Below are 12,515 nucleotides of genomic sequence, written 5' to 3'. Positions count from 1 at the left end.
TGTTTTACCAAGATCATTAATACATGAGCTGGAAGAAAAATGGGATGCTAGCAGGTCAGCTTTATCCTTGGCTGAAGTGACAACAGAACCATCTGGTTTGGACAGAGGTGGGAGCAGAGATGGACAAAAGTTGCGGTCAATAGCTTTGGCAAGAGACCAGAATGCTCGGCTCCCATTAGGGCAAGAAGCAAGTTTTCTACTCTTAGCCTGTTCAAACTCTAGTTTGGAGTGGTTAATAACTGCATACAATTGTTGCAAGCTTTGGTGCAAGCAGAAAATGAAAGTGAAGAATTAGAAACAAGCCAATTACGATATGCAACATTCTTCTCTTGAACAGCCTTAGCACATTTATTGGAAAACCAAGGTTTATATAAAGGACGAGATTTTAAAGTGGAGTGTGGGATAAAGGATTCCATTCCTGCAAGAATAATTTCACTGACACGATCTGAGCAAACGTTGACATCAGAAGTTTTGATGTCATATACTTGGATTTTAGAAAAACCTCTGATACTATTGCACATGGAAGACTACTGTACAAATTTGAACAGTATGGTATGGCATTAAGGGCAAGTTGCTACAAAGAATAAAAGGATGGTTGATTGGGAGAAGACACAGTGGTAATCAATGAACACTGCTCTTTGTCGACTAATGTTATTAGTGGAGTCCCCCAGGGTTCGGCGTTGGGCCCATTGTTGTTTTCTGTATTTATCAATGATATGGATGAAGGTGTATCAGGGTTAATGTCTAAGTTTGCAGATGATATGAAGGTTGGCAGGGTTGTTAATGACAGTAATGCTAATGCACTACATTACTTCAACAGGATCTGGAAAATTTGAGGCGATGGGCTGAGAGGTGGCAACTAAAGTTTAACATTGACAAATATAAAGTACTGCTGTTGTTGTTATTTGGTTTTTAGGAGCATTAGCAACTAAGGCCATATTGCTCCAGGTATTTGCGGTGGTCATTCGCTGACCTTCCCGCATCCCCCGTATTTGGTGGCTCACGGGCTCGAACCACAGTCTAATCAAGAAGCATGTGCTACGCACTGTTGCTCCTGCCCACCTGGCTACGGAGGCACCTATAAAGTACTGCATATGGGCAGCAATAACCCCAGAGTAGCATACCAACTGGGTGATACTACACTCAGGGTAGTGAAGAATGGAAAGGACCTGGGGGTAATTGTGAAGTCAGATATGAAGTTTTCTGAGCAGTGTAGATAGGCTGCAAGAGTAGCTCATTGTGTCTTGTCAATGATATACAGGAATTTTGCTAGCAGGGATAAGGAGGTGATTATCCCCTTGTATAAGGCAATGGTCAGGCCATACCGTGAGTACTGCATACAGGCCTCATTTTAGGAAGGATGTAGATCTGCTGGAACGAGTACAGAGAAGGGCAACAAGATTGCTGAATGGAACAAAGTGTTGCTGTTACCACAAAAGTTCTGCAAATTGCACTGTCTGGGGACTAGGAACCTGCGAGGTGATGTAATTGAGGTGTATAAAGCCTTGAATGGTTTGAGCAAGCTCAGTGCTGATGAGATTCTTCCTGTTGCTCAGATTACTCAACTGAGGGGACATAAATTCAAACTGACGAAAGATAATTGTAAAATAAATGTGCGGAAATTTGCCTTTAGCCAGCAGGTTGTTGATATCCTCCATCTGTTGTAGTGGAACTCAACAACTTAAATAAGTTCACGGCAGAACTAGACAAACATTTGGAGTGAATGGATGGGTGAAATGGGAAGGTTGTTTCTTTTTTTTTTTTTGGCTGGTGCTAAATAAACTTGCTTTCTTGTATTATATGTCTCTACTAATGTTAATGTTAATTAATATACAAGAAAAAAGGAGTGGGAGAAAGATCTGAACTTTGAGGAATACCATTTAGTGGAGAAATACTGTCTTCTGACTTATCTATGATAACTGCAGTGAACATTCAGAAAGATAACTGGATACTTGCAAAAAACAGTTGGCAAGCCATATATAGAGCAGTTTGTTTAGAAGACGTTTATACCAAACACTATCAAAAGCCCTAGAAAAGTCATGAGCAACTTCTTCTGTTTATCAAAATTTTTTATTGAATTTGTCTAAAGATGAATAACATAAGCCATTATATAATCATTGGATCAATACTGACAGAATCTATATTTATCATTGATCAGATGGAAAGTTTTGAGATATTTTAAGAGTAACAGTTGATGGATTTCCTCATTATTTTGGAAAGAGCAGAGGTAAGTGCAATTGGGTGATAACTGGATGGTAGAGATTTGCCACCATTTTTAAGAACTGTCTGTATATGAGCAAATTTCAAGAAAAAAAAACACTATTGGAATAAGAAAGTGTAAAAAGGCAATACAAAAGCATCAAGCTCAGAGGCACACCTTTCTAGAACAAGTGGAGAAATGCCACTTGGAAGACTTGGAGCTTTCCTGGCATCAAGGTTGTTCAGAATTTTTCTGATATCTCTTGGAAGACAATGGGAGGTATTGAATGAGGTGTATTGGGTATGACAGGTTGTGGTGTAACATGATAGCTGCCATAAGAGTGTTAGAAGAAAAATATGATGCTAGTAAGCAAGTCTTGTCTTTAGTTGAGGATATACTATAACTATCAGGTTGTAACACAGATGGAACTCAGTGTTCAGTGCAAATGTGTCTGAGTTTTCATGTGGCAGTCTCCAGGGTTTCCCCCATATGCCACTGAGTCTTCTGTACTGGGCTGAGCCCAAGCTGTCCATGTGTGTCTGGTTAGGTTTGTGAAAGTGTAACATTTGGAAGTGTTGTTCTATTGTAGGCTGGCAAGCAGGCAGTTAGCAGCCAGGGGACACCCATCACCTGGTGGGCACCCCTGACTTCCATCCCCAGCCACTGGGGGCATGCCTGTTTCTACTATTAGTGGCTGTTAGTGGTATCCACAAAGAGTATCTGTGGGTGCCAAGTGGTGTTGAAAGGAGAGGATAGATAGTGGGAGAAGTTTGGGATGGGGGTTTGGATGAGGAAAGAGTAGAGTCTGAGAGGAGATGAAAGCAAGAGGCATCCCCTGGAATAGGAAGAGAGGTTGTGAAAAAACACAGGTGGAACTATTGATGAACAGAAGTTGTGATCAATAGCTTTGGAAATAGACCAGAATACTTGAATACCATTTGAAAAAAACATTTCCATTCTTAGCCTGTTCAAAATTGCATTAGGGCTGATTAATAACTGTTTTATAGTTGTTGTGAGTTTTAGGTTAGTAGTGCACAAAGCTGAAAATTTGGATGCAAGCCAGTTGTGGTATGCTATATTCTTATCTTGGACATCAAATTCTTATCTAATATCCAGTGACTTGTCAGGGAGAAGTTTATAGTACAGCACTGTTTCATCAAAGTTGTACAACTGTTCATCTGTGAGTTCATCATCTTGAATTACATTATGCAGAAATTGCCTCTGCTGCTGGTATAATGTCACCAAATGCAGATTTTCCTACAAGACAACTTGGGATATCCCAGAATGAGTTTTCCATCTCCATCTCCCTTTAGAAGCTTTAAATATGTCATCATCTCCTGTGCTTTCAAAATTACCCCATTTATCAGTACTCCTTCACTATGCTTCTGTAGAAATCATTTTTATAGGTATCGGTTCAAATCACTGTTTTCAAGAAGTTTAGTTTTCTTTCTTTGGAGGCCTACTTCATTTTCTAAGTCTACTGATGAATGCAATTTTTCTTCCTCTTTCATCTAACCACAGATTGTTCTTTCTGGAATTCCACACTCACAAAATATACTGCATTTTGTTTTACCACTTAACTCTTTCGATAAGCTTTAACTTTTCAACAGTACAATTCTTTCTTTTAGTGGTCTTCAGTCCTGATTTAGTAATTTTGTCAAGTATTTATTTCTGATGCCCTAGCATTTATCTTGTTTTAAGAAAAGCAAATCAAACCCAAACCCTAATTTAGGAAGGATGTAGAGCTGCTGGAACGAGTACAGAGAAAGGCAACAAGATTAGTGAATGGAACAAAGGGTTGCTCTTATGAAGAAAGGCTTAAGTTTTGCAAAATACAGTGTCTGGAAACCAGGCACCTGCAAGGTAATCTGATTGAAGTGTATAAGGCCTTGAATGGTTTGAGCATGCTCAATGCTGATGGGATTCTTCCTCTTGCCCAGATTAATCACCTGATAAATCAAATTGGTGAAAGACAGTTGTAGAATAGATGTGCGGATTCACCTCTTAGCCAGTGGGTGGTTGATTGCTGGAACAAACTTCCATCTGTTGTTGTAGAAGTTGACAGCTTAAATAAATTCAAAGGAAAACTAGACAAACATTTGGGCGAATGGATGGGTGAAATGGGAAATTTTTTTTTTTTTTTTTTTGCTCATGCTATATAAGCTTGCTTTCTTGAATCATATGCCTCTAATAATGCTAATACTAAAACTGTCCAGCCTATCATAGTGCCAAAGTGAAGTCACATGATTTCTCCCTAAATCACATGTCAGTTCATGAATATTTTTGTCTAGTTTAGTAGTTAGCAGTTTTTGTTATCCTAAGTGTAACTTCCAGTCGAAGGACGGTTGTCGGGGTCTGTTGTTTAGAAAATTTTACTTTGCAACTAATGTAATGCATTTGATGAATGGTAGCCGTATTCCTCTCCAGAGGTACTTGTTTGTAAGTGTTACACTGATATACTCTTTTATTGCATTTCTAGCTGAGGGGAGAAACTGGGTGTATACAGTAATTGCTGATGTTATCGAGGCAGTGTTATGTGGGTCAGAAAACTGCTAGCTTGGGGGGATACAAGGACTAATAGATTAATAGTAGCCACTGGCAGAAGTGAAAGTGATCCTTGCACTGCTTCTATGGAATGAGCAGCAGTCTGGAAAACAAGATGCAGGGTATTTCAGGGACTACTGGGAGTCCTTGCTGTACAAGTAAACACATGGGTTGTGTTAGGGTAGCTAAGAATAGGAACAGGTGCATGTATACTTCCTATACACCAATTCTAGGAGTTTGGTAAATAAATTTGATGAATTTGAGGCGTTGCTCAAAACATCAAAGTCAGATATTGTTGGGATATCAGAGACGTATTGTCACACAGATATAAGGAATGCAGAACTGAATTTGGGGGTACAATGTGTACAGAAAGGATAAACAGGATACGAAGGGAGGAGGGGTTATGCTATTAGTTAAGAAACACATAAAATCCAAGGAAGTGAAGCCAGTCGACATCGCTGGACAGTGCAGTGTTGAGTCAGTTTGGTGTGACATAAGCTTTGGGAGATCAAAATTGAGAGTAGGAGTGTGCTATAGGCCTAATGACTCTGATGAATATCATAAAAAACTATACAGGGAAATAGAGTGGGCCAGTAAATCAGAGAGTCTTATAATGGGGGATTTTAATTTCCTGGATATTGACTGAAATTTGTGGATTGGTCACTCACACAATAGCAAGGCATTTGTGGATTTATTGGATGATTGTTTTCTGCATCAACATGTTTGGGAGGCAATTAGAGGGAGTAATACTCCTGATCTGATCAGTAGTGATTCTTCATGCATTAAGAATCTGCAGATAAAGGAACCACTAGGTGGCAGTGATCACAGTGTGCTGAAGTGGGATTTACTCAAAGAGGTAACTACCATCAGGGGTAAAGGGAATGGTTTTTTCTTTCATAAAGGTAACTACGGTGGTCTGAGACAGTATTTAAATTCTATATGGTGGGACCAACTAATGATGTTATCAACAGCAAATTCAAAATGGGAGGCATTCAAAGAATTAATCTTTGAAGCTACTAGGCTTCACTTACTAATTAAGAAATATTGTTCAAGGTTTAGGCCTAAATGGATGTCAGATGAACTAATGAGACATTTGGCAGAGAAGAAAAATGCATGGGATATATATAAATTAATGGGTGACATGGAAGCCTATGATAGACATAAGCTGGTCTGTAAACAAGTCACAAAGAAGAGCAGGCAAAGGCAGATTATGAGAAATCTTTGGCAATGGATGCAAAGAGTTCTTTACCCATGTAAAATCTAGAAGGAAAGGTATATATATAAGATTGGTCCACTGGATATTGATGGTTCAACTGTGAATGATCCTGCTCACGCTAACAAACTAAATGAGTATTTTGCATCTACATTCACACATGGAGTTATTCAGGGAGGGGAATGCCAGAGGTGAATTAAACTCTGGCAGTGAGCTAGATGATTTTGTAATAACTGAGTGGAAAGTGGAGGAGAAATTGTTGAAGATAAAAATAAGAAAGGCATCTGGGATGGATGGGATCTATCCAGTTATATTAAAGGAAGGCAGCAAAGGAAGGAAGCAAACCCTTAGCCTAATTATGAGAGCTTCCTTGGACTCATGGGAGGTACCCATGGACTGGAGATGTGCATATGTGACCCCAATTCACAAAGAAGGATCAAAGGGCAACACAAGTAATTATAGACCTGTTAGTTAAACTTCTGTTCCAGGGAGTAAACAGGAAGATATGGTCATGTCCCCCAAAAACGAATTATGAAAAGGTAGTATTCGTATTCGGTATTATTCAAAATCATGGTATGAAGAGGTTTGGTGCATTATATAGAGGTTGCACTGTATTTCCAAAATTTATTTTATTTTGCATTTATACACTTTTTAATTTCTAATTAATTTATTGCTATCAGCCCTTCTTCTTCCATCAGTTTTTTCTGCTTGCAACATGACATGTGATATCTCCAATTTTGATTGCCATATGAAAATTCAGTAATAGAGGTTAAAAACTAAATAAGCAGTGACAGGAATTGTAAATGTTATCTTCATTGAAAGTTACATAATAGTCACAGCAATCATTTTTCATTTAAAAAAAAAATCATTCATTACTTTATGGGTGATTTTTAATTTGGTATATAAATAGCCTGTTTCATGAAATTCTTTGTCAAACAAATGTTTTTATTATCAGTTGTGCGACAAGATATCTATATGAGTACACATCAGCTATACTGCTAATTGAAGTCACCATGAATTTACGAAGCCATTGTGAATTTGTCAATTTATTTACTTTAGGTATCGAACCAAAGCAAAGAATATACCTGTGGACCAGCGTTACCTTTTTGCAGGTGATTATATGTACAAGTAGACCCAAGTTACTACTTACAGGCACTTATATAACCATTGAAAGTTTAGAGAAAGAGAGAGCGACTCTTCCTGGAAATCTACATTAAAATTCTTTATATTACAGATAAAATAAGAATAAACTGGTTACATTAATCTCTGCAATTTTAACTTATTTCTTTTAAATCAAAACAGTCTATCCACAGTATTTAGACTAGAGAAATTTTATTCACATGAATAGAAATTACTGAGTCTATAATAGAAATTTTAAATGAAAATATAGGTTATTTATTGATTTATTTATTATTATTTGTTTTCTGAGTGCAAGAGTTTAAAAGAAATAATATTAATGGGTTTTATGTCACAGAAAATTCCAGATGAACAGCATCAAATCATTTAATTTGAATTATTTTTTCTGATCACTGCTAATGTGATGAGGTGCAGTTAGAGTTTGAATACCAGTAATGGTCACTTTCATATGCAAATTGCATCAGAGTTTTATATCAACAGAACATCCATTTGTATATTATAAATTTAGTGAGCACAGCAAAGTTTTTAATAATTATAACTGCCAAAATCTAAGCAGAAGTAAATTAGCATTAGTAGAGGCATATGATGCAAGAAAGCAAGCTAATGCAGCATCAGCCAAAAAAAAAAAAAAAAATGCCCTTCCACTTCACCTCTCCGTTCATTCGAAATACCTGTCCAGCTGAGCCTTAAATTTATTTAGGCTATCAACTTCCACAAACAGGGATGGAAGTCTGTTCCACCAACCAACTATCCGCTGGCTAAAGGCAAATTTCCGCACATCTATCCTACATCTGTCTTTCCTCAATTTGAATTTATGCCCTCTCAGGTGATTATTCTGAGCAAGAGGAAGAATCCCATCAGCATTGAGCATGCTCAAACCATTCAAGGCTTTGTACACCTCTATCAGATCACCACGCCGGTGCCTACTCTCCAGATATTTTAATTTGCAAAACTTAAGCCTTTCTTCGTAAGAGCAACCCTTCGTTCCGTTCACTAACCTGGTTGCACTTCTCTCTACTGGTTCCAGCAGCTCTACATCCTTCTTGAAATGAGGCCTCCAGACCTGTATACAGTACTCAAGGTGTGGCCTGACCATTGCCTTATACAAGGGAATAATCACCTCCCTATCCCTGCTAGAAAAATTCCTGTATATCATTAATAAGACACCATGAGCTACCCTTGCAGCCCGTCTGCACTGCGAGAACTTCATATCTGCCTGCACAATTACCCCCAGGTCCATTTCATTCTCTACCACTCTCAGTGTAGTACCACAGAGTTGATACGTTGCTCTGGGGTTGCTGTTTCCCATATATAGTACGTTACATTTGTCAATGTTAAACTTCACTTGCCACCTCTCAGCCCATCTGCCCAACCTTTCCAGATCCTGTTGCAGCATCATAGCGTTAGTAGTGTCCTTAACAATCCTGCCAACCTTTGTATCGCCTGCAAACTTGGACATTAAGCTTGATATACCATCATCAATATTATTTATAAATACAGAAAACAACAATGGACCCAACACTGAACCCTGACGGACTCCGCTAATAACATTAGTCCACGATGAGCAGTGTCCATTAATTACCACTCTGTCTTCTGCCACTCAACCATCCCTTTATCCATAGCAACAATTTGCCACCAATGCCACACTGCTCCAATTTGTGAGCAGTCTTTCATGTGAAACAGTTTCAAAAGCCTTTCTAAGATCCAAATATATAATATCAAAGTTATTCCCTGCATCAAATTCTTTTGTGACTACATCATAGTATCCAATCAAATTGGTCAGGCAAGACCTTCCCTTAACAAAACCATGCTATGTCTGAGCTATAACTGAATTCTTGTCAAGATGATCCTGCAGGGCTTCTTTAACCAGTGCTTCCATTAATTTTCCTGGAACGGAAGTTAAACTCACAGGTCTATAATTACTTGTGTCAGCCTTTGATCCCCCTTTGTGAATTGGGGTTACACATGCACATCTCCAGTCTGTAGGTACCTCCCCTAAGTCCAAGGAAGCTCTCATAATTAGGACTAACGGATTGCTTACTTCCTTTGCTGTCTCCTTTAATATAACTGGATAGATCCCATCCACCCCAGGTGCCTTTCTTCTATTTATCTTCAACAATTTCTCCTCCACTTTACTCTCAATTATTACAAGATTACCTAGCTTTCTGCCAGAGTTGAATGCACCTCTGGCATTCCCCTCGCCGAATAACTCCTCATGTCTGAATATTGATGCAAAATATTGATTTAGTTTGTTAGCTACCTGAGCAGGATCATGAACAGTTGAACCATCGATATCAAGTGGACCAATCTGATTCATCCCTTTCCTTCTTGAGTTTAAATAGGTAAAGAATTCTTTTCTGTTTTTCTTTGCATCCCTTGCCAAAGATTTCTCGTAATCTGCCTTCGCCTGCCTAATCTTCTTTGTAACTTGTTTACAGATCAACTTATATCTATCATAGGCTTCTGTGTCACATGTTAATTTATATGTATCCCATGCATTTTTCTTCTGTGCCATATGTCTCATTAGTTCATCTGACATCCATTTAGCCCTGAACCCTGAACAACATTTCTTAATTGGTATGTAAAGCCTAGTAGCTTCTAAGATAAGTTCTTTGAATGCTTCCCATTTTGAGTTTGCTGTTGGTAACATCATCAGTTGGTCCCACTGTATAGAATTTAAATACTGTCTCAGACCATCGGAGTCTTCCCTTTACCCCTGATGGTAGTTACCTCCTTGAGTAAATCCCACTTCAGCACACTGTGATCACTGCCACCTAGTGGTTCCTTTATCTGCTGATTCTTAATGCATGAAGAATCACTAATGATAATTAAATCGAGAGTATTACTCCCTCTAGTTGCCTCCCGATCATGCTGACGTAGAAAACAATCATCCAATAAATCCACACAACCCTTGCTAGTGTGTGTGACCAACCCACAAATTTCAGTCAATATCTGGGAAATTAAAATCCCCCATTTTGACTCTCTGATTTACTGGCCCACTCTATTTCCCTGTACAGTTTCTTATTATACTCGTCAGAGTCGTTAGCCCTATAGCACACTCCTACTCTCAATTTTGATCTCCCAATGCTTATGTCACACCAAACTGACTCGACACTGCACTGTACAGCGATGTCGACTGGTTCACTTCCTTGGATTTAATGTGTTTCTTAACTAATAGCATAACCCCCTCCTCCCTTCCTATCCTTTCTGTACACATTGTACTCCCCAAATTCCAGTTCTGCATTCCTTATATCTGTGTGATACCACGTCTCTGATATCCCAACAATATCTGCCTTTGATGTTTTGAGCAATACCTCAAATTCATCAAATTTATTTACCAAGCTCCTAGCATTGGTGTATATGCAAGTATACATGCACCTGTTCCTATTCTTAGCTACCCTAACACAACCCATATGTTTACTTGTACCGCAATGACTCCCAGCAGTCTCTGAAATATCCTGCATCTTGTTTTCCAGGCTTCTGCTCATTCCAATAGAAGCAGGGCAAGAATCACCTTTACCTCTTCCAGTGGCTACTGTTAATCTACTAGTCCTTGTATCCCTACAAGCTAGCAGTTTTCCGATCCACCTAACACTGCCTCGATAGCATCAGCAAATATTCTTGCACCCTTTCTATTTAAGTGTACCTCATCCCTGTAGAAGCAATCTCTCCTGTTAACAAGTACAGACTAGGCTGAAAAAAATTTTACCCCTTGAGCCTTGCACAATCTTTCCAGGGCCGAATTGATCGACAAGGCTCTCATCATATACTCCCTCCTCTCGTGTCTGGGCAGAATTGCAGACACTTTCAAATTCAACCCTAATTCACAGCTTTTTTTAACAGTGGCCTGTACTTGTTAAGTAATTCTGCCAGTCTTCTACTCTTAATATCATTAGTGCTAACGTGTACAACTATATCACCTTTTGTGCCCTTAAAAGATGATATCTGCTCTAGTCATCAACCTTTGCCCCTGGCTGACATACCCTGGTCCTGTTCCACCTATCCTTTTTACAAATCGTTTCCCGTTTCCCTGACAATAGAGTCACCAACAACTACTAGTTCCTGTGGGACCAGCGCATTCTGCCTTGGGGGTTGTGTGATGACCAAGTGCAAGCTCTGGCGTTGATTTGGGCAGCTGAGAGCTTGATGGCCCCCTCAATTTAGATCTTTAAGTTGAGTGGTTCCTTGTTTATAGTTCTGTATTGTAAATGAGTTTTCCTGTAAATATACCTCATTAGGAAGAATGGAATCACTATAAGAAATTGACAATTTTGAAAATTTATTTTTTAAGGCTGCTGCTGCTGTTGTTGGTGGTTGAGGGCTATTGGCGCAAGAGCAGCTTAGGCTATAATGCGCCTAGTCTAGGTTAGAATTTCGCATTTCAATGTTTTTCACTTTTCTTGATGTTGTTGTTATTGTTATTTGGTTTTTAGGAGCATTAGCAACTAAGGCCATATTGCTCCGGGATATGCGGTGGTCATTCCCTGAATGACCTTTCCGCATCCTCCGTATTTGGTGGTGACGGGCTCGAACCCCGGTCTAATCAAGAAGCGTGTGCTACGCACTGCTGCTCCTTCCCACCTGGCTACGGAGGCGCCTAATTGATGTAGTTTAGAAGGAAGCCAAGATTTTGCTTTATAATTATTTAGCCTTTCCATAAATGTCTTGTCTTGTCTTCCTTCACGGATTAGGCGATCCGCCTGTTCCGATCTCAAAGAGGTCTGCCCATCTTTTCGGTCTTCCTCTGTCTCTTTTTCCTTTTGCTCTATAAGTGTAAGCTAATTTAGAGAATCTGTTAACTTCCATTCTTTCTACATGTTCTTTCCATCTTTGTCTATATTCTATAATTTTTTCATTAATTGAGTAAATCTTTAATTCCTTTCTAATATTTACATTTAGTATTTTATCTAATTTTGTACATCCTTTAACATATCTTAAAAATTTCATTTCTTCAGCTTGTATTCTATTAATGTCTCTTTGTTTCAGTATCCGTGTTTCAGAACTGTAAAGAAGTTTGGTATTGCCATTACTTTGTAAAATTTCAATTGTGTTTCGTTCCTTGTTTTCTTAGTTAGAGTTCTTTTTATTGTTCCAAATATATTTTGAAATTTTGCCAATTTCTGTTTCCTATCTTCTTCAACATCATATGTCATATCACATCCTAGATGTTTAAAATGTTTCACTTGTTCTAATATTTTATTGTCTATAACTATTTTTGTTCTCACTGTATTTTTACCCTTAAAAGCCATTGTTCTAGTTTTCATTGTTGATATTTTAACTTGATATTTTTCTGTTATTTGGTTTAATTTAAATATTGCTCTTTGTAAATTATCTTCACTATCTTGAATAATTACTTATCATCTGCAAATAACAGTGTATTAATCCTATTCTTTGTATTTAAATATATCCTAGTATTAATTT

General features: G+C 38.3%; 1 protein-coding gene across 1 annotated transcript in view; it reads right to left on the bottom strand.

The window, feature by feature from the left end:
* LOC150079001 (uncharacterized) overlaps positions 1 to 12,343 on the bottom strand; it is a 114,738-nt gene extending 102,395 nt beyond the window's left edge. The window contains exon 1 of the mRNA XM_090382919.1: positions 12,209 to 12,343. Coding sequence (XP_090239045.1) covers positions 12,209 to 12,343 — 135 coding nt within the window. The remainder of the gene's footprint in view (positions 1 to 12,208) is intronic.
* Between the last annotated feature and the right edge of the window lie 172 nt (positions 12,344 to 12,515).

The sequence above is a fragment of the Mastigoproctus giganteus genome, chromosome 10 (assembly GCF_048544385.1).
Source record: "Mastigoproctus giganteus isolate SK-2022 chromosome 10, ASM4854438v1, whole genome shotgun sequence".
Taxonomy (NCBI): Eukaryota; Metazoa; Arthropoda; class Arachnida; order Uropygi; family Thelyphonidae; genus Mastigoproctus; species Mastigoproctus giganteus.
Note: the sequence above shows the minus strand (reverse complement) of the source record. Positions and strands in the feature narration are given on the sequence as shown.